The 23,796-nt window shown below is 34.5% G+C and overlaps 1 protein-coding gene across 1 annotated transcript in view; it reads right to left on the bottom strand.

The window, feature by feature from the left end:
* Positions 1–23,796, bottom strand: part of LOC124354411 (chromobox protein homolog 1-like) — a 34,824-nt gene that overhangs the window by 5,918 nt on the left and 5,110 nt on the right. Inside the window, exons 2-5 of the mRNA XM_046804844.1 lie at positions 23,160–23,194; positions 17,767–17,890; positions 4,268–4,469; positions 3,166–3,263 (exon numbers count right to left, since the gene is read on the bottom strand). Of these exons, the coding sequence (XP_046660800.1) occupies positions 3,166–3,263; positions 4,268–4,469; positions 17,767–17,890; positions 23,160–23,169 (434 nt within the window). The 5' untranslated portion in view covers positions 23,170–23,194. The remainder of the gene's footprint in view (positions 1–3,165; positions 3,264–4,267; positions 4,470–17,766; positions 17,891–23,159; positions 23,195–23,796) is intronic.

The raw sequence follows: 23,796 nt of genomic DNA, 5'->3' as shown, positions 1-23,796 counted from the left end.
ATTACATCTATACTTTAAGATAGGCTATAATATTTTCTAATTAGCAAAGAGAAACTTTTTTGCGATTTCTAATATTTCTAGTAGGTATTCATAGGTACCTAAAATGATTTCGTCACTCACCTTAGAAAAAAAATGTAGTAGATTGGATTTATTCTTAGTCGCCGCTTGCAATTCTTCTTCGATTCTCTTAGATACAATAATATCTAGTTCCTTGTCGGATTTTGCTTGTAATTTGTAATTTTGCCACACTTCGTTAACTAACTTTTGTACATTTTGTACTTTCGTACTTGTATGAGATTTTTTAAAACTTTCAAACAATTTTTGGTATAACTTGGATTTGTCTATTTGAAACGACATCTTATTTAAACATTAAACTTTGGCTAATGGAATGAATGGTAACACAAATGTTAACTTGCTTTACTATGCTTACAATATGTCTACTCGCTATAGCATTCAAACGAAACAATACACTGATAGAGGAAATTTATACAAGTGAACAGCGCGCGGTAATTTCCTTACTCGGTTCTAACGCGAGTAGGGGAATTACCGCGCACTGTTCACTAAACGTATGTATTACTTGCGGGAATCCCCGAAAATGCGTTTCGTTTTCAAGCAAAGACAATGTGTGGGTTGCCATTCGTGTAAAAAAGAAAATAACTACCGATGACGTAAACATCATCTAGACTCCCCTACCCCCCATGTCATCCAAAATAAGCAAGGCAAAGACCCCCCCGCCCCCCCCCCATAGTGCTTACGTAATACTTGAACGGCCCCTTGTTGCAGACAGCTGTATTTCACGCGGTTGTGAATATTCCGTTTTCTTCACGTTTCAGTTTAAAGAGGTGTAACGTAGGAAGAACACCTACCAGGAAGAATGGAAAGCACTCAGTGTGGCGGTAAAACAAAATAAGCTCGGTATTTTCGTCTACATTGCCAAAAAAAGAATTCACCCCAATTGTTTCGGCAACCACAAGTGCTGAAACATTTTGTAGTGATGTAAATATTGTTTTAAGCCTTTTTAAAATTTAGGCTATGAATAGTTTTTATTATTTTTGTCAGAAATAATGTTGTTTTTTTTTTTTAGCGTTGGGGTATTGGGGTGGATTCACAGATCCTCACATGTCAACCTGAGCTTATTGTGTGCCCCTTTGATGTTAGAGGGGTAAGCCTATCTTTGTGCCCTTAATTAGGCTAAGAAGCTTTTCCCCGATACTAGCATCTGGTTCGTCGCCTGGTTGTTTATCACCGAAAAGAGCCCTTCTCCTTGCTCCCAGTCTCTCATAGTCCAGTATTATGTGTTTTGCAGTCTCTTCAGACTTATTGCAGAGTCTACACTCCGAGTCCTCATTTCGTAAACCTAGAGTGTTTAGGTGTTTCCTGAAGTGGCCGTGTCCAGTGATCAAGGCAATAACTTGCTTAACCTGATCCCTGCCCAGCCCCATCAGCCATCTGGTGAAGCCGGAGCTAGAATCAGCAAGCAGTCTTTTGCCGAGTGCTTGTCCTTGGTGACTCTGCCACCGCAAGCGGTGTGTCTTCCTGGACCATTTGTTTATACTTTGGTAAGCGGCTGACTTGCTTATACCACAATTCGGTTCTGGACCGGTGTATGGCATGCTTGCTCCGCTTTTGGCAAGCCTGTCGGCGCATTCTTTGCCACCTATGCCTGTGTGGCCCAGTACCCAACCAAGACGCACAAAGTTGCATGATCCAAGTTTGCAGAGAGTGTTAAAGCACTCCCACACAAGCTTGGATGTAATGCTGTTGGAGTCAAGGGCTTTAAGAGCTGCCTGACTGTCTGACATTATACAGATGTTCTTTCCTTGGTACCCTCTGGTAAGGCCTAGGTTGGCACAGGCCAGGATACCATAGATTTCGGCTTGAAATATGGAGCAGTTCCGTCCCAAACTGCCGCAAAGGGCAGTTCTAGGGGATTGACTAAACACTCCATATCCAGTTCTGCCCTTAATAAGCGAGCCATCCGTGTACTAGACAAAGCTCTTTCTTATTGTTGGGATGTTATCTTGCGATTTCCACTCATCTCTGGAGTAGAAGTCAACAGAGAATGGCTTATTGAATACGAACTCCGTTCTCATTATGTCGGAGACCATTTCGAGAATAGCGCTTGGGTTTACAGCTTCAGTGATGGTGCCATGGCCCGCGTTAGACGCGCCATTCCTCCACAAGCCAGCAACCATCAGCCGATAAGGCTGACTTACGCGCTTCAGCTTTTATATGGACATCAAGAGGTAGAAGTCCTAAAGCCACCTCGAGGGTCGCTGAGGGACTGCTCCTAAATGCTCCGGTTGCAAAGATTGTGCCAAGCCTTTGTAAGCTTTCGAGCTTGGCTTTAGCAGTTAGCATGTTGTTGTAAATTTACTTTAAGTACTGTGAATTTCAAAGCTTGAATTACATTGACTTGGCCAGAAATGGCAAAAAGGCAAAATGCCACGTCTTTACAAAAATGGATGTTATTTCATTTGTAAATAAGGTAGGCCTAAAATATATGTTTCCTTAGTTTAAGGATTAAATTTAACATAAAATAAGACGGTATTTGTGTCAAATTTCTTTTGCTATACGATTTCCATCCTCACACTTGAAATTTAAAATGTTTTTTAAAATTTTTTATTGATGTATATGTATTTAAAAAATATAATTTTCAATATATTACTTGTATTTGTATATTTCTGTTAACTACATTTATTAAGAAGTAAAATAAAAAAGAAATAGATTGATATCTTAAAAAATAGCTGAGTTATGAGTTTTTTTTACAAAACCCTTACATTTTGTCTACAAATAGCTTCGTATTTCTGGCACATCACTTGATATAATGGCTGGGGTTAAAAGGGTTAATATATCCTGAATTCTAGAACAATTCCTGCAAAAAATCAAACCATATCTTATAATTTATTGGAAATATGAGAAATATGCAGTTTTTACACGATTTTCAAGAACACTAAATTTAAGGTGACAAAAAATAAATTTCTCTTGAAAGTCTGGTGCTTATAAGTTGTTCCAATTAAGCTGATTATCTATCTGAATTCCCTAAATTGAATTGAGTTTACACAATTATCAATTAACATAGTATCGATGTTGGATCTTAAAATAAATAATACACTTTTGCCTTTTCCTGGTTTTAATCTTCCACAGAAAAAAATGTGTACTCACCACTTCATCAGAAACATTAACTCCCCACTTGCATCAGTTGCTCCGATGACTTTCTCAGGCTCCAGGTTCCGCTCAAAACCTCTTGGTCGATTGTCTTCCTGGAAAACCAATTCTATTTTGGTCAGATGTCCAGTTAAAAAATGCAGTACTATAAACTCCCATATCAATGTACTTACTTATCAGTAGAACTTATATGGCTAAACTGTTCTGCCATATGCAAAATTAAGAAAACTTCCTGAGGGCATATCTTCTCAGCCCTAAGTTCATTAAGAGATCAGGAGCAGTCAATCTTATGGGCTTCAGTAAAAGCCTCTGATTCTGAGGACCTAAACCTCAAGTTAGGGAGGCGCAAAGGTCCTTTCAGGACTACATACAGAGACTCTTGTCTCTTTCCCTCAAGGCAAGAGGTGTTGGGTATCACTTTAATCATAGGCCATATGTTAGGTGGCATGTCTCGGAGGAGGCTTAATTGTCCGACCATCGTTTTGTTAGGTATGATCTACAGGTGGGGGTGCGACATAAAGGGTTTCTAAATCTTCTAACTGGAGTTGAGATCCTAGTGGAAGAGTTATTAATTTATTTTGAGCTTCTTCGCCGACATTTATTGCATCTTTTAAAACGTACATGACTCCAGATTGACAGTGTCAGATTTTACACACTCCACTAAGCGGACTGAACTGAAACTAAACTCAACATTCCAACCCTTCAACCACCTTTAATCCACCCTTCCCACCATAGCTAACGTTATGTGTAGAAAACCTGATTGCTCCTTCCCTATTCTTTATCTGCAGTAAATCTATAATTTTTCATTTGTAGCCAACAACATTTCTTTTACTTAAATTGTGTTGATCTAATATATTGTTATCGTTTGTTGCTCAATAATTACATCATTTAGTATTTGTCAGATTTAAAGCTTACGTATCTAGAAAAAACCTTAATTAAAAATGAGACAAATTCTCCACCATGTAAAGCTTTGTTATCTAATCTAGTACTTTATTAGGTTCAAATTATTCATAACTATACAAAAGATTTGCTTGTTAAGCATTTTACTAGATCTAAGAGAAAAAGTAATAATAATTTGGAAGTTAAATATAAAACCAACCTCGATGATCACTTTCTTTTTTGGTTGTGTTTTAGTGTCTTCTTTTTCAGTTTTTTTCTTCTTAGCGGATTGCTTTGGACCTTCCTCCTTGTTGGAATCTTGTTGTCTCTTGTTAGAATCTCTCTTCTTTCTGGAATCCTTGAACTCCTGGATTAACTCAGGGCAATCCAAATTTTCCTCAGGTTCCCAGGTATTGTCTTCACTAAAAGAAATCACAAAAAACTTATAACAAGAAAGAAATTGCAATTAATTAACATAAAATGTGATTATAGAAATATAATGGTACTTTTTTATAAAATGTTCAAAAAATATTAGAACTAGCTGTTTGAATAAAGAAAATGGCTTCTTTTATTAACCCTTCGACGGACCGCGACGTACGCCGTACGTCTAGTGTTTTCCGCTGAACTCGGCCCGCGACGTACGTTGTACGCATCGCGCAGTCCGATCTTATAACGAATACATTTCGGTTATTTTCGGTGTAATACATTCGAGTTATACATCGTTGGAAAGAAGATGAAATGAACTATTGGTGTATCGATACCTATGTATTAATAATAATAATAATAATTTATTTGCCGTTAAGCAGTGAAGCATTGACAAAGTCATAATTCACATGTATACATACTAGCATGTCAAGTACAACTAAGTCTAATTAAAATTATCACTATACATAACAATTCAAAACTTGAATAATATTAAGTCAAAAGTCTATGATATTCAAATTAAAAAATTCGTCAATGGAATAAAAGGGATTATTTATCAGCCATTTATACAACTTTTTACAGAAGGTTTTCTCAGGATATTTAATGATTAAGTTTTGTAATTTATTATATATTTTTAGTGAGATGACAATGTGGCTATTCAATGTTTTAGTCAATCTACAAGAATTAATGTTTGACTGGTTTTTAGATCTTGTGTCATACTTATGACTGCTTGGTTTAAGCATATCAGAGTTTTTAAAAACATACAGGATCAAGTCAAAGATATACACATTGATCACTGTAGGAATATTTAAGCTTACAAATATGGGTTTACAATGTTCTAAGGGCCCTGCATCAGAAATGGTTCTGACAGCTTTTTTCTGTAGCACGAGAATTTCCTCTATCCTACTGCAGTTTCCAAACAGAATTATTCCGTATCTGAATACCGATTGAAAATTTGCAAAGTTTTTTCATTTTCATTTTTCATTTTCTTTATTGTACATATTCTTAGAGAACAGAACAAAGGTCAAGAAGAAGTGTTAATGTTATAAATGAGTGTAATAGTCAGTGTTTGTAAATTCATTATGTGGTTCTTCATTTAGTCAAGGGCTCTCTCCAGGAATTCTTTCACTGAGTAGAAGGGTCTGTCTTCCAGCCACGTTGTTAGTTGTCTACTCAGTCGTTGTCCAGATACTTTCTTGAGGTGTCCAGGCATATTGTTGTAGAACAAGGCTCCTCTGTAGCTTGGCTTTCTTTCATAAAAGACTCAAGTGGTGAGTTGGGAGTGAGAAATCTATTGCGTTTCTGGTGTTATGTTGATGTAGGGTCTCTGTGTCTGTCTTGGTTGGTTTTTACTGCATACAGGATGATTTTCTCTTATGTACAGTGCTATTACAGTTAATATTTTAAGTTTCTTTGAAAGATTCTCGACAGCTATCTTGGTAGTTTAACCCTGCAAGGCTCCTAATCGCTCGTTTCTGTTGTATAAGCACTCTTTCCAGATTTGAGCTTGTTGTTCCACCCCATATTGCCAGGCCATACCTTAGATGTGATTCAAAAAAGTGCAAAATATGCAATTTTTGATGTTTTTTATCCCACTTGTTTGTTTGGTTCGTCTGATTACATATGTTCCTGAGCTGAGTTTTTTACAGAGTTGGTCTATATGAGTTTCGCCAGGTCAGATTCTCATCTATCACAATTCCGAGATACTTTGTGTTTTCTTCTCTCTTCAGTTCAGGTAGTCCAGCCTCGATTTCCTTTTTCCGAATGTTTATAGATCATCTGCAGAGTCTTTTTCTCGTTCAACACAAGGTCATTTGAGTAGCAATATTGTTTTGTCATATTAAAGGCTATGTAGGCGTTGATGTCAAGTTGTTCATTTGATTTTTCTGCTACTGTAATGACAGTGTCGTCTGCAAACATAACAGTCTGGCAAGCATCTTTAAGTTGGTCTGGTAGGTCATTTGTTAGTAGCAGGAATAGGACCGGGCCCAACACTGATCCCTGAGGCACACCTCTCTGCATTGGAGTTAGAGTTGATTGAGCTTTCTTCAGAGTATTATTAGAGAGGCATTCAACTTCCACCATTTGTTGTCTGCTCCTTAAATAGCTGTCAAACCAGGCTAGTGCTGTTCCCGTGGACTCCAAGAGTATTTAACTTATCAAGTAAGCAGTTATGATTTAAGCAGTTTCAAAAGCCTTGGCTGAAGTCCAAATATAGACTTGTCACCTTAGAGCCTCTTCCAGTTTGTCAATTATATTTTCAATCAGCTGTATTAGCGCTGTAGTAGTTGATCTGCCTTTCAAATAGCCATGTTGGTAATTAGTTAGTAGATTGTTTTGTTCCAGGTGTAGTAGTAATCTGGTTAAGGCAATTTTTTCAATAATTTTTGAGAAAGTCGGTAGTAGAGAAATGGGGCGGTGGTAGCTGTTAATCTCTGTAGTTGGCCCATTTTTTGAATTTCGGGTAGACTTTTGCAATTTTTAGTTTTGATGGAAAGATGCCTTGTTGAAATGATTTGTTTATTATGGTTGTCAATGGAAATGGCTATCTCTTCTTTACAGCTCTTGGCCAGTTTTGGCTGAAATTTCATCAATTTCCAGTTGATGTTTTTGGTTTGAGGGAATCTATAGTTTTCTTGACTTCTTCAGGAGTAGCAGGATACAATGAGAGTGTTTCAAGGAATGTTTGGTTGTAAAATTTGGAAATTTGAGGCAGGGTTGTTTTTTTTGGTTATTTTCATTCAATGTTCTTTCTGCAGTGTTTGAAAAAAACTGATTGAAGTTATTTGCAATATCTTTTGGTTCTCTCACATCCCTACCATTCACCTGTAGTACCCATTTCAGTTAGTTTTCCATTTTTTTTTCCTTTCTTTCTTGGTTTATGACCTGCCATAATGCTTTTGATTTGTTGTCCGCTTGGTCAATGAAAGCTGCATTTTGGTCTTTACGAAGTTTTTTGAGCTTTAGGTCATAGTCCTTTTTCCTTCTTGCTACTTCTGCTTTGTCTTCTGGTAGCCCAGAGCGCAGGTACTGTTCATTTGCTTCTATATATATTTTCCTTAACAGCTTGCTTTCCTCATCCAGACGTACTTTGTTGGTTTACGTTTTTTGTTTGAAGTGACATGTGGACAGGCAATATCTAGAGAATATTGAAGTATATTGCAAAAAGAGTCATAGGCTGCGTCAACATTGTGTATTGTTTGAATTTCTGTCCAGTCTTCATTGCTTAAGAGTAACTTGAGTTTGATGTACAGATTGTTCACTAAAAACTCTTTTTTTTTTCTTTGGGTGTTGGCTTAGAGATGTTTTGGGAAATTAGGGTTATTATTTTGAGCGGTATGGTCTGAGAGGCCTGTTTGAACTACCTTAGTAATAATTTCATTTTGCTGCAGATTAGTACATACCCAGTCAATTGATGTTTGATGAGGTTGGTGTTGTTCTTGTTGCCGGAAGTTTATGTCTGGTAATGTTATAGCATGCTAACAGCTCTGTGATCTTTTTACTATCATTATTTTCTTTCAGGATGTCTACATTTATGTCTCCCACTATCACTATTGGTTTCTCTGAGGTTAGGCCATCATTTATCATACTTGAGAGTTGGTTCAGTGCTGCATCAAGATTTGAACTAGGTGGTCGGTAAAACTCCTAATACTAAAAATGGCCCTTTCTTCCTTCTAATTTTCATATAATGCTGACTCACATATGAGTTCAGAATCTGGGCTGCTTGTTTTTAATAGCCTGACATGATTTTCAATACCACTCTTAGCAAATGCAGCTACACCTCCCTTTGTATGAAGTTGTCTACAGAAACCGCCAACTAAGGAGTAGTTTGTTATCCTGGTGTTTTGCAGGTTTTCCTGGTTGAGACCATGTTCTGTGTGACAATAAATAAGTCTGGGTTTTCTTCATTTAAATAGTGTGTTACTCTATCCAGTTTGTTGGTTAGCCAGTTAACATTTTGGTGACCAATAATTATGTTCGCTTTGGGCCTAATGAGCGCACATTCTTGAGTTATGAGAGAGTTTTTATCTTGCTGTTTATCAGGTTTTATGTGGGTCTAAAAAAGAATCAGAGTGGTGAATGTCGGCTTGTGTTAAGATCTGTTTCCCTGATTCTTGTACGAGGTGTGGGGATACAGTCTGGTGTGAGTCAGAAGTATCTCCTGCCCATGGGGTCTCTTGCTGTGGAGTTTTCAAAAGGGATGGGATCCGCGGTGATAGTGGCTGATGCATAGCTGCATGGTCCTGTTTTTTTGGTTTATAATTTTGAGGTAATATTCAATGTTTTCAGTAAAAAATTCTTCTACACTTTGATTTTGTGGCTTTTCCTTTTGCATACATGGGTGGTTTTTTTAGTTTTTCCCTTGAGTATCTGGTTTACATCTGATTTGGCAGACAAAGTGTGTTCTCTCAAATTGGATTTTGCTGCTTTTTTTGAGACTTGGAGGGATACACTGAAAAAATTTGTTCTCTCACTCCTCTTTGAGGAGAAGTTTTTTGTAAAATTTTCTGTATTTACTGTTGGTCAGGTTATGATTCAGTTTTTTTGTCGGAGTTTTGGCTGATTCTCCCAGTTGATTCAAGGCTCAGTTTTTTGTGTTGGAGTTTGGCTGGCTCTCCCTGTTGATTCAAGACTCAGTTTTTTTGTTGGAGTTTGGCTGTTTCTCCCCAGTTGATTCAAGGCTCAGTTTTTGTGTTGGAGTTTGGCTGGTTCTCCCCGGTCAGACAAAACGTCAAGTGTGTCCTGACAGAACGGTATTGTTTGTAAAGCCATTTTCTGCCTTGTATGAGCGCACAGCATTAAGGATTGGCTTAGAGGCTTTAAAGAGAGCCTCAAGGTGTTCTCTTGCCGTTCTTGCTTGCTCACTCAGTTTATCAGACAGTTTTTCACAATTTGAAGTCATTTGGTTTACCAGATCGTTTTTTATTTTTACTTCTTCCTCAAGGGTTTTCATGCTACCTAACATCATATCATTTTGTTTATTTAGAGAGTCAAACTTTTGTGGTTTTCAATTTTATTTGCCCTTCAATTTGTTTAATTTTTTCCCTAAGAGTTGAATTGCATGATAAGAGATCATTCACCTGCTTTGAGAATTGGGATTTTTCAGATTCAGCTTGCTCAATCAAATCATTTTTGAGCTTGTGTTCGGTGTCCAATTTATTCTTCAAATGCCTGAGTTCAACTTGAAGTTTATTATTTTCAACTGTAAGGACCTTGATTAAGTTCTTCTTTAGCTACTATTTTGTCTTCTAGTTCTAGATGGTACTCAGATTTTTTAACTTTTTCCATGTGGAGTTTCTCTTTGAGTTGTAAATTCTCACTAAGCAGTGCATTTCCAACTTCTGCTGCTAGGATTAGGGATGTGTCATGGTCCAAGCTATCAGACAGTGAGAGGTTTTGTATTTTGGTTTCAAGATTGCCAATATCTGTTTTAGTGGTTTCCAGGCCTTCTTTACACTTATCACATACCCATGATGAAATTTCTTCCGAGGTAAGTTTTTTAAATTTTTTGTCAGACCAGGTTAAGCACCTGGAATGATACCACATATTGCAGGGTCCAGTGCAGCATATAGCCTGGTATTTTACTCCAATGTTTGCAAATTCCACAGGGGTGTCTAGACATGGTCAGGAACAGTATGAATTTTTTAAAAAGCTGTCAAAACAGTGTTTCGGTATTTCCTAGTTTGTGGAATAAAATACAGGTGAAGTTTATAATTAATTCTTTGTCAATGATAAAAAATGTGCATATTATATTTGATTTAGATGTGCTATTCAAACTGCTTTGTCAGATAGTGAAATAAATAATGAGAGAAGTTTGTCAAAAACACATAGACCTAAAAACTCTTGATTAAATGGCAATCAAGTGCCGTGTCAATAGTATGAGTACAGCTGCTGGCTGTATTGCTGTAGGTCAGCGCTGACAATGCTGGACACAGTGTCTGGGTCACTGGTCCTAGTTACAGGTGGCCAAGCAGCTGTGTGCCAACGCTGTATGATGTGGAATATCACTGTTAGATTGTGACTTGGCAGTGACGTCACTGTTGTTTAGTTATTTCATAGATGAGTAATACACAAAGTACGCTGATCTAATGTAATTTTGATGAATGCAATAAGTTAACCGCTTTAATAAAAATATTACTCGAGATAATTTAATATTTAAATAATCAATATGTGGTCCCCAAGTAAGAGTCTTGTCAACAAAAATTCCTAGAAACTTTACGTTAGTAAAAGGGTTATCTTTTAGAAAGTTTTCATTAAATTTTCTCAAAGAAAATGCGTTTTTTTTGTGTTTTTTCTTCGTTTAAATGGAATCAATTCGACATGAACCATTCAGAAGCCTCTTTTAAAGTATTTAGACAAAGAGATCTAAGTTCTTCAAGGTTTTTATTAGAATTAAAAAATGTAGTGTCGTCAGCATACTTATAGTTTTTACCTTTAAACGAATTTGGAAGATCGTTAATAGCCTACTAATTAAAAAAAGGAGCGGCCCCAGTACAGAGCCCTGAGGTACACCGTATGAGACCACTAACTCCTTGGACCATTCTCCATCTATACAAACCTTTTGTTTTCGATTGCTAAGGTATGATTTAAAAAAACTTAATTGTGACCCTGAAACACCATAGTAGTTCAATTTCATTAACAGTTCTGAATGATTTACACATTCAAAAGCCTTGCTCAGGTCACAAAGGGTGGCCTGAGCAAAAGCCTTGTTCTCAAAGGCTGATAGCACATCTTGCACCAACATATCTACAACGTCAATAGTAGATTTTCCCTTTCTAAATCCAAATTGAGAATTACTTAAAAAATTGTTTTCTTCAAAATACGCATTTATCTGGTCATAAACCAACATTTCAAATATTTTGGATAAAACGGGAATAATCGAAAATGGGCGATAACTCTGCGGCTTGTCCTTGGGCCCCTTCTTAAAAACCGGACATATCCGACTTAACTTCAACTCGTCAGGAAAAATTCCCTCCACAAGACATAAGTTAAAACAGTAAGACAAAGGACTTGCAATGGATTTTATTATATTTTTTAAAAGGTTATTGGACATTAGATAAATGTCACAACTATTTGAGTTTTTAAGACTGCTGGCTAATGTAATTACTTCATTAGGAGTAATTGGTTGCCATGCAAAATTTTGAGAATTCACTGGCAAATTTTTAATAAGCTCCTCTGAACCATATCTAGGGCAGCCCATTTTATTTTTTATTTCATTTACAGAATTGATGTGCGAATTATTGAATGAATCAGGTGAAATTCCAATGTTAGAATTATTTACAAAACTCATTTTTCCATTATCTTTTATTATTTTCCAGGCAGTTTTACATTTGTTGCTGCTATTATTTATTAATTTTGTATTATGAGTTAATTTTGCATTTTTTACTGATTGTTTATAATGTTTCTTCAGGTCTAAAAAAGCTTTTATTTCAGGTTCTGAGGCCGATTTAGAATTTTTTACTATACCATTCAAAAATAATAATCTTTTTTTTATGTCAGCTAGATCATTAGTATACCAATTATGTTTTAATACTGAATTTAATTTAGTATTGATAGCCGTTCAACATGTAGTTTATAGTAGACGAAAAACATCGATCAAGGTGGCGCTTGCTGTCAGCTGTTTCTAACTACGCAATTGACTGTGAAACGACTTTGTCTGCTGGCATGACGATGTTATTGTTTGTGTTTAGCTGTTTATTTTTTTGGTATTGTAGTAGAATATAATAAGAATATGGGGGGTGTGGACCTTAGAGATCAAATGCTAGAGAACTATCTACTGAAAAGGAAAAGAGGTACTAAATGGTACATGAAAGTCTTCAAGCGTATGCTAAACATTACAATTCTGAACTCATATATCGTTTGGAAGTCAAAACACAACAGTATTAATCACTTAACATTTAGATTAGGCCTAGTAAAAGAAATTTTGGAAAGATTTCAACAAGAGGTACCAAGAACAGTTCAGGGCAGACCATCCACTGAGCCTCCACCAATGCGCCTAACTGAAAAACATTTTATTGAAAAGATTCCACCAACTGGAAAAAAAAGCAAAGCCTCAAAGGAGATGTGTGGTTTGCTACAAACATAGCAGAAGAAGGGACACAAATGTCCCCAATGTGAGGCTGGCCTATGCCTAGAGGCCTGCTTCAAGACATATCACACAGTTGCAAATTTCTAATGTAATTACAGCAAATAACTTCCATTAAACATGTCTTAAAAAAAATTTTGTAATGGTATTTTGTACATGTTTGTATGGGTATACTTATGTTTTAGCAATACAATCACTTTTACAAGCATAGGCTTAACAGAAAATCATTTAATGCATGTATAGGTAATGTTGTCACAAAACTGTGAAAAACAAGAAATTAAGTGGGCCACTTAGGGGGTGTTCAGTTCAAATTAAATAGTGTGTTGAAGGGTTAAAAAAAAGAATTTCAATTGGTATTAATTTTTTTAAAGTTTTGTATTTTAAGTGTATATTTCAAACAATCTTTACAAATACTTCTAATAAATGTATACTCAATGGTAATTGATTTTGACATGCTAAATTTTTTACTTTTACCACTGACATGAATACAGGCTGGTCAAAGTTTGTTTGTCGACAATGAGTAAAGGGAGTTTTGTGAGAAAGGTGACACCAGGATGTCTTAATTTTTGAATATCCACTTCTCTGTTGTAACATATATTTTCAATTTACAGTGGAACCTCGATAAGTCGGATTAATTGGGACCGCAGCTAATCCGGGTTAACGGAGAATTAGGTAAAATCTGTCTTTTGTTATCATCTTGAAACAAAATTCTCGATTTTTGACCTATTTATTTTCCAATCCGATACTGTAAATGTACCGACACCATAAGATGTTGCAATTGTTTTTAAAGATTCGCCTTTATCAATCCTACCTAATGCCTCTAATCTCTTTTCCATTGTCACTACAACATTTTTACGTTTTGTTGTCATCGGGAAGATAAAAACAAACGCACAACACAAATGAAGCACACTATCTGAAGCATGATTGCAGAACAGAAGCAAACAATACAGTACACTACACACACAACATGGGCACAAGCGAGCGGAGCGAGGTAGGAACGGTACTGAGGGGCCTGGCGTGGCGGTAGCGTGGGAGAGGATTTAGGGAAATACGCGTCTGTTATTGTTTCCGAGAATCCGGGACAATGACCGCCGTGTGCCATTAGTCACACACTCACTGTCATACAGTCCCATCAAATACTGATGCAACATCGATTCACGGATACTATACCACTCAAAAATATTACGTTTTTATTATTGAAATTCGGTCCGGGTTAGCCGGACTTCCGGGTTAACGGGGGCCGACTTATCAGGGTTATACTGTATATGAGTTAAATTTGAACTGAACTGGCCTACTTGTGAGTTAGCCTAACAAAAAAAAGTTGAGATCTCTCTATGTTTTATTTTCCATAAAGTTTTTTGGAAAAATTGATTAGTCTTGCTGGAAATTATGTTCAACATAATTATAGATTTAGAGCTGAAAGAGTAATGAAACAAATTTATATTTCGCCATCACTAAATTCAGCAAACATGTTTACAATCTCAGAAACGGACTAGGCATACACTGTAGCAATTCACAATGTAATAAAATCACAATAATTAATTTTGGGGCAAAATAAAAATATTACGCATCACATTATTTAGGATATATGGCACTATAAGGTTAGACATCATCTCTAGAGTGAAAAACAAACCTATATAAGGTAATTTTGATCTTATTAGTCAAGAGTAAGGAAGAGGAGAATGAGGGAAGGAACAGCTCTGCTGTGGAATGTACATATGATGTTAATTGAAATTGCACAATACATGGTGAATCTTTTTAAACAGTAAAATAAAAAATAAGTTGTCTTACTAGTGATAATTGAAAGAGAATTTTATATTTAAGTGTGCATTGTCATATTTGTCAATTAAAATATCAAACATTAAAAACAATTAGATCTTTTCCCCAAATTAATTTCAGAAGTTTCTTGATTTATTTTGGAAAATATATAATAAACTGAGTTATCAATGTTGGATTTCAAATGTTAATTCTCCTGATAAACAAACCCGTTAAAAAATTAATGGTTAAAAAATGTCTGAATTCACATTTAAAATTTATATGTGAATTGACTTGTGACATTAAAAAATTCACTCATGTGAAATAAATTTAAATTTATTCTCAAATTTCATATTTTTCCCAAATGCATGTAAACTCTAATACCAAAAAACTAACAATTTGAGCAAGAAACATTTATTACATTCTGATCCAAGGCTGACATTTTGATAAAATTGAAGTTATCAAAATTTCAATTTCTAAATGGAACAAACACTAAATGTCAACAAAAACTTGTGATTGACTATTAAGCACTCCTTTAAGTAACCACATTAAATGTAACCATCGTCAAAAGACATGGGCAGTATATAGAATTAAAGAGTTTGAAACTTAAACCTGAGATAGATCAAAAGATAATTGCAACACGTTGGCAGTGTATTCAGCTGCTGGCCTGCTGGAAATCCATTAAGTTGAATACTCATTTTGCACAAAAGTAATCTGGAAATAGATAGGATTTTTAAGTTAAGAAAGTTATTAGAAAAAAGTTCGGAACTAAATTATTACATTAGATTTTTATCCCATTCTAAACCAAGAGTTCCAAGTTTTTTTTTTGTACAAAATGGGAGTAACCAAACCCAAGAATAAAAATTCTTAAAAAAAGAAAAATATGTTTACTTAAAATATTTAAATTAGAAGGAACAAATATTGGGACACAATTACTTTGAAGCTGTTATATGAAGTGTATTCAAACAATTAAATTTTATTTGCAATTTATTTAGTTGTTATTTGTCATAAATCTATTTTATCTAATATACTATACAGCCGCATGTGAAACTGACTGACTGACTCACTGATATATAGATACAAATTCTAACATAGTTCTAGAAGTGCTGGGAAACTTGAAATTTGGCACGCAGGTACCTTTCACAATATAAAAGACCCGAAGGAAAAGTCTGGAAAACCCGGGATTTTTTTACTTTTAAACCCCCTCAAAAAAATTCGAGAAAATTCGCGAATTTTTCACCCCTGCAGGCCTTTTTTGTAAGCGCGATAGCGGGCGAACCGTTCTAGCTAGCTCGGATCTGACGAAAAATTCATAGTCAGGAATGAAGTGAACTACAAAAAAGGTCCAGTGACTTTTTTGCTGTATCTTCCATGGTTAAGCGATAAAACACTCGAACATTTGACATTCCAGAGATTTTTTTCGCTTAAAGTAATGTTTCGAGCCCGATAGCGGCCGAACGGTAGACCGTGGGGTCCAAATCTGATTGACCCATCAAATTAGCAAATTACGTGATCTACAGAAAAGGTCTAGTGACTTTTTTGCCCTATCTGCATTGGTTTGGGCCGAAAAAACGTGATTAAGTTCAATTTTTTTGTAATTTTCACGTGAAAACTTTGTTTTTGGAGTCGATAGCGGTGAAAAAAATTGGTCGGAGGTCAAAATAAAACAAAGGTTGGATTTAGGAAATAATATTATCTACAATAAAGGTCAAGTGACTTTTTACTATATCTCCATTAGTTTTGACCGCAAAACACGATTACATTAAAATATTTTGAAATTTTTCACCTACAAATTTACATTCCGGGGCTTGATAGCGGCTAAACGGCTGGTCGTAGGTCAAACCAATTTTTCAAGGGAATTTAGAATACAGCGCGATCAACAATAAATGTTTTGTGACATTTTGCCCTATCCCCAATGGTTTTGGCCGCATTACGCGTTTTTTAAGTATCGATTTTACAAGTTTTACGTGAGATATTGTTTTCTGGGCTCCGTTGCAGACAAAACCTTAGGTTTAGGGCAAATTAAAAATTTTATTTTAATACAAAATAATACGATCTACAAAAAAGGTCCAGTGGTCTGTTACCCTATCTTCCATGGTTTAGGCCGTAAAACATGATTATGTTGAAAATTTCACTTAAAATACTTACCTTCCGGGCTAGATTATGGCCGAACCGTTGGCCCTAGCTTAAATGTAAAATTTTTTGTAACTAGCTATTGATAGGATCTACAAATAAGGTTCAGCAGCTTTATATCGTTTATCTTTCCGTAAGCCTGGTAAATGCTCTAAAAGGCAAATTCTTTGTCGTCAATTTTAGGGGTTTTTAAATCTTGCAACTATAATTTAGTGCGATTCATGCTGGTTTCCAGATTGACCTTGTATTAATACGTTAACGAGTGACTAAAACCCCCCTCCACATCGGAGTTGCTGAGCGTTAGTGAAGCTTCAAAAGTAGATAGGGACAGAGTTTTTTATTACGTTCACAGACACAACACCCTCTAAAATAGGCCCCACGTGTGTCATTAACCCCTTGTAACATTAAACCCCCCCGGGAATTTGTTCATATGACCAGTAATATCCTGACTAAATTAAACCCCCCTGATGTCTTAACCCCCTTTAACATTCTGCCTGATAGTGGTTGAACGGTAGGTCGTAGATCAAATCTGAGGGCACAATCGGAAAGATAAAATTAAATTTCCGACAGGAAAGGTCCAGTTACTTTTTCTCGTAAAATGCCATTAAAGTCAAAACGTTGATTAAAACTGAAAAATTAAATAACATAGGTCCAAAATAATTCCGAATTCCGCTTATCCCCGAAATTTGGCCAACACCCGAAAGGGAGCCTGGGGTGTGTCGTTAACCCCCGGTAACATTAACCCCCCCCGCGCAATTTTCCTGTTATGAACAAATAACCAACTGAGTAAATTAAAACCCCCTGATGTATTAACCTCCGGTAGCATTAAAACCCCCCCCCCCAGGGAATTTCCTGGCATGACCTCATGTCCGAATTTTACCAATCACCAAATCTCTTAACCCCCCCCCCCCCCCTGGGAAGTTACTGGTATGACCAGATAAACCCCCTGACGTCTTATCCCCAGGTAACGTTAACCCCCTCCCTGGGAATTTCCTGGCATGACATCATGTCCGAATTTTACCTATCACCAAATCAATTATATCCCCGAATTTAAGGCACTTACTTTGGGGGCCTGGGGGCGTAGCTCCCAGCGAGCCGAAGGCGAGTATTTACTATACGACTAAAATACTTCATGAATTGTTTTATACATTAGTAGAAGATGAGAATCATACTATTCAACTACTACTACAAAATATCTTTTGTAAGTATTATAGCAGTAAACAAGTCATAAGCACTGGTGCTAGAACCAGACTGTATTGTTTACTTTTGTTTGGCAGCCACAGTTTCAATTACTCAAAATATTAAGCAGAATCAAAACTTACTCTGAATAACCTTTCCACTTCAAAAGATACTCCGTCTTTCCATTTTTAATCCTACAATCCAGCACCTTCTCGACGGAAAACTCTTCTTCTCCCTCTTCTTCCCCCTCATTCTTGTGTTGATCACCTGAGGAAACAACATTTTGGGAAACAGAGTTATAACAATAACTAATGGATTAACATTACGTTTTAAATACATTGTGACAAAACTCTACATTCTAGTAGTTGCGAATCTACTAGTAACATAGTTCTTATTGTTACAATGAACAATGTCTGCATATTACCACACAGACATGTTTGGTTTGAGATGTTTTTTTTTGTACCTCATAGAGCAAGAAATCTTTAAAGTTTTAAAAAAGGAAATTGAAAAAGTTATAGGCAAAGTTCATAAGCTTATTTATTACAAGATTATACCAGGTTTTCTACAAGCGTCTCCATCTACTAAATCCTGGTCGGGAAACTCTCCACTGAAGGTCCAGCACCCAGTTACTTAACCCACAACAATGATGATAATTATAACCCTATCTCTAGAGCTAAGTGTAATTTGGTAAACAAACATACTCTGGGGTCTAGTCTTAGATTACTAATCTTAAATATTCAGTCTCTAAGAAGTAAACTTAATAAGCTAGACATAACATTAGAAGAAACTGAAACTAATGTGGTTTGTCTGAGTGAACATTGGCTACATGAGGATGAAATGTCAATATTTGTTCCTAATGGATTTGTACTAGCGTCATATTACTGTAGGAAACCTCCCCTTAAGTGTGGTGGCTCATCAATTTTTATAAGCCTAGACTTAAGTTCTAGATATCAGAGTTTTGATATTTCTGACTTTTGTATTAATTCTCTGACTTTTGTGAAGCCTCTGCAATTAAGCTGCTTGATTTTAATCTTATTATCTTAAATGTTTATAGAACCCCTAAATCTGATTTTAACACTTTTATTGATTATCTGGATAAGTTATTGTCTTTTTTAATGATTAGAAAATTTAAATATTTTATTTTAACTGGAGATCTGAATGTGGATATTTTAAAGTTGGAGAGTGATGATGACGTTCAGTTTTTTGTAAATACGCTTAGATCAATGGATTTATATTCCATAAATAGTTTACCAACTAGAAACAAGGCCTGTCTAGACAACATGTACACAAATATTGATAAAAAGCTTTGCAGTTCTACCTTACTGAAGCAAGATATATTTTCCGATCATGCTGGCATCTTTGTAGATATTAAATTGGGTTTTAAAAAATCCAGGAATATGGATAGTTCTAAGATTAAAATGAGGCATCTCATTTCACCTGTTAGAATAAGTAATCTTAAGGAAGCTCTCAGTTATTGTGAAGATTGGGATTTTTTAAACGATAACAGTTTAGATGTAAATGCAAACTGTTTAATGTTCTTAAATATTTTAACATCATATTTTAATATATATTGTCCACTTGTTAATGTTAAAAGTAAAGCTAACAAAATACCGAAATTATCATGGTACACTCCTGAAATTGAACGTATGAGGTCTTATATGTTAATTCTCTATGATATATGGAAAAGTAGCTTAAATGTAAATGATAAGATTAGGTTTAAGAATTTTAAGAAGCTGTACAAAAGGGCAATCACTAAAGTAAAAAATCTGCAAATGATTCACTCATCATGAACTCCTAAAATAAATATAAAATGGCATGGCAGATAATCAGAAAGGAAGCAGGGGATTTTATTTCCAAAAGTAAAGACAGTATGATACCAGTGACTCCTGATGTTTTAAACAATCATTTTGTAAATTTCCTGTTAATCTTGGCTTGAACTTTGATACCAATACTCTGTCTTACCATAATTTGTTGCATAACTTTTCTCACCATCAAAACGGTTTTACAAGTAACTTTAGTTGGGAAGCTTTTAACACTAGTGAAGTAAGAGCAGCAGTAATTGACTTAAGTGTATCAAAGAGTGAAGATATTTATGGCCTTTCCAATTTTGTCTTTAAGAATATAGTTGATGAAATCTTATCACCCCTAACCTGCCTTATAAACCAAATCTTAATTGTACGTGAATTCCCAGACTGTCTAAAATACTGTAAAGTTACACCTATTTTTAAAAAAGGACGAAAAGAAATGCCCGAGAACTATAGACCTATTACTATTGTACTAACCCTTAGGAAAATAATAGAAACCTGTATGTTTAAACAATTATATTTAAGTATTTTATGGAAAACAATCTACTGTACAAAAACCAATTTGGATTTAGGCCAAATTACTGTACTGCTAAGGCTATAGAATGTCTAGTAAATTCAATTCTTACTGGTCTAGAAAACAAACAGGTAATTGTTTGTTAGGCCTTATAGACCTAACAAAGGCTTTTGATGTTGTTACTCACTCTATTCTCTTTGAAAAACTTAATTTCTATGGTGTAAGAAACAAAGAATTAAAGTTGATTCAAAGTTACCTAACAAATAGAATGCAAATGGTAACTGTTAACAATGTTTCATCACAGTATCAGAAGATAGTAGCAGGTGCTCCCCAAGGCTCTGTACTTGGTCCTTTTTTGTTTTTAGTCTTTATAAATGATTTTCATGTTAATGTTTCATCCATGTCTGTACTTTATGCAGACGATACAACTCTTCTTTGTTCTAATGTGGATGTGTGGCAACTTAATGTACAATTAATTAATGCTCTTCAACAAGCTAAAGACTGGTATTCAGCCAACAACCTTATTATAAATGAAAATAAGATCAAAACATAATTTTTACATATAATAATAATTTAAATTTAGACGATAACTACATTAAACCTGTTAAGCTCTTGGGGATTGTACTTGACAGTAAACTTAGCTAGAGGCCACATGTGGAAGGTATCTGTAAAAAATCTTTCTAGAGTAATCTTTCTCCTACGTAAACTACTAGTACTGTGTTAATTTTGAAGCATTGTTAATGACCTATTTTGGACTATGTCATATACCCCTTTGTTATGGTACCCGTCTATGGGGCAACTCTGGTGCCTCCAAAAAAGTTTTCTTGTGGCAAAAAAAAAGGCAATCAGGTTAATGGCGGATCTTTTTAATCAAGCGTCCTGCAGACAGTCTTTTTGTAATTTTAAAATAATGACTCTTGCTTGTATTTATATATATAAGAATTTAGTGTTTGTTAGAGAAAATATCAACACCTTTGTCTCTCATGAGTTAGTACATGATTACAACACTAGGTTTCGATATAATTTTGTAGTTCCTCAAGTAAGACTAACTCGGACTTATAATAGTTAAAATTCCCAACAAACTAGATTATTCAATAAACTACCACTAGCTATAAGAGAACTACCGATTAATAAGTTTAAATTAAGGATTTCAACTTGGCTTAAGACAAAAGCTTTTTATTCTGTTGACGAATACATGAAGTGCAACATGTTTGATCTGTTACAAAATAAATCTGGTTAATGTAACTAAATTAGTAGTAAGTAAATTAGTTTTTATGTGAAATGTTTTTTCATGACAAAGCCTATTGTAACTGAAAACGTTTATTTAATGGCCAATAAAGATCTTGAATCTTGGGAAAAAAAAGAAGAAAAAGAATATAAAAAGTGAAGCTTTTGTAAACTCATGTTTGTATGAAAGATTTTTCTAGTAAAGGATCTGAAATATTCTAATATAAATATTGTATTTTTTACAACATTTATAGCATATTTTTGGTAATCTTTAATTGCAATGTTAGGTGGAAAAATTTCATTTTTGTACTGAACTTACAGGGAGATTTTAAATGTTAACACGTAGACAATTAATTATATTAACACCTAGAACTGTATATTATTCTGTAATTTTATGGATAGACTTTGTACAATACACAATTAACCTATTATGAAATTGTCCCCATTGTGGCACTTACTGAAAATATGTACACAACTTCACTGTAAGACCTCCAGAGCCCAAAACCACACCCAATTCTAAAAAATTATACCTATAACATGACTTGTGGAAACGATAACTGTCCTATAAAGAGCCCAAAAAGATTAAACTTGATACAAAAATTAATCTTATAAGTAATTTACTAGCATAACATTTTACACTAATAGAAATTGTAATAAAAAACAGGTGCCTCGTCATAATATAAACATAAATATTATGTAATATTAACTCCTAAATAAAATAATTTAAAATTATTAATAAAACATACGATTAAAATAACAACAAACAATTTAAAATATTTAAGTTTTGAAAATTAGCTGAATATAAAAAAAATATTCATTTACCGTGTGATAAGCCTTAGAGAAGGTTTTTATTTTGTTGGAAAATTCTTTATATAAGTTTTTTAAACATTGTAGTTTAACTCCTACTAAAATCGTGTTTGCTCGAATAATTTTGTCTTATGAATTGGGAATGGAAGCAGATCTCTATATCTTGTATTATAACTAAGGGAATTTTATCATCATTATATATAATGAAACCTCAAAAAGTGACAGTAAATATATGTAGCCTTTCAAAAAATGTTTACATGTTTGGTTAATATGCAAACAGCATTGTTTTATAATTTGAATATACACTACAATTTAGATGAATATCCCCATAGTTTAAAACCATACTTCATTATGGAGTGGCAATTTTCTGTAATATATAATTTTTTAAACCCCTATATTTTTTTTTAACTCACAATATTTTGTAAAAACACTAATACATAGCGAGCAGAACTGACTTTTTTCTAAGAGTCCTATATGGGAATTCCAGCTTAAATGTTCATTCAATTTTATAAAAAAAAAGAAAGAAAAAACAGAAATAGTTTGTTTTGTATAATGTGATTTTATTCAAAATAGCTAGACTCAAATTATCTTTACTATGAAATAGCTTATTCTAAAATATCGGGGGTAAAAAGGTTATTCACTTTGTAAATAGGAGTATGTACTACTGTTACCATGAATAATGAAAGACTTATAGATTGGTATGGAGGCCAAAGATGATAAAAGACTGACTAATAAGTAAAGTCAGTACCAAATCCAGAAGTCTGTGGCCTCTAGCAGAGGTGTACTCAAAACCCTTAAAATAATATGATACAGTATGTGGGTTATCATACCTATTGTCAGTATTTTTTTACAAGCACCCAATTACTGTCCTCCAACTGATCAAGCAATCGACCATTTAAATCCATAGCTGGACAGACATTTCAAAAATAAAAATTGGTTGAGTGGTTTCTGATATACTAGTGTGACAAAAAACATTGTAGTTTTATGCAATACTATTCCTAGACTCCTCAAACTACAATGAACAATTTTTTCCATTTGCAATAGCAACAAAATTACATTATTACTTATTCTATCTATTTAGGCATTTCATAAATTATTTTAAAATATTGTAAGAAATCTCTGCTTGAAAGATTAATGACTAGCTAACAGTTTATTTTTAGAATGTTCACAGTAGCACACTTACCTTTTGACATTTTCTCCTTTTTTTTATTCACAAACCTATAACAAATTAACATTTATTAAAAATTAAACTTCGCCTAACAATATTAAATAATATAATTTTATAAACATGTATACCCTAACTAAGTTTGATTTACTTGTTTCTTTATTCCGTTACCTATTGCTTATAACATTAACCAGAACAGAAGTTATGACCTGTTAAGTTTATGACTCAGTAAGTTTATGATGCGGTTGCATTTGTTGTACTTTGCGAAACGAGCTGAGAAAACGCGATGCTGTTGAGAAAAGCTATTGCAAAATTGTGACGAAAGTGAGAAAGAACAACTAACCACAAAAAGTATGAATTGAATTTGTAAAATCAGTTTACAGCAATACAAGTATTGTTTTTCAATGATACTAAGATCATATATTTTCTGCTTGAATTATGGTATAGAAAATTGGGGAGCTGCTGATAATATAACCATACAACCGTTGAATGTAACACAAAACCACTTCGTAAGAATAATTGCAAAAAGGAAAAGATATGAATCTGCATTACCTATTTATAGATATCTAAGAATATTACCACTAAAATATTTATTTTTATTCAAAGTATTACAAATTTTCTATGAGAAAAGTGGAAACAGGAACGTCAGAGTTTA

This window comes from Homalodisca vitripennis, chromosome 2, assembly GCF_021130785.1.
Source record: "Homalodisca vitripennis isolate AUS2020 chromosome 2, UT_GWSS_2.1, whole genome shotgun sequence".
Classification (NCBI taxonomy): Eukaryota; Metazoa; Arthropoda; class Insecta; order Hemiptera; family Cicadellidae; genus Homalodisca; species Homalodisca vitripennis.
Note: the sequence above shows the minus strand (reverse complement) of the source record. Positions and strands in the feature narration are given on the sequence as shown.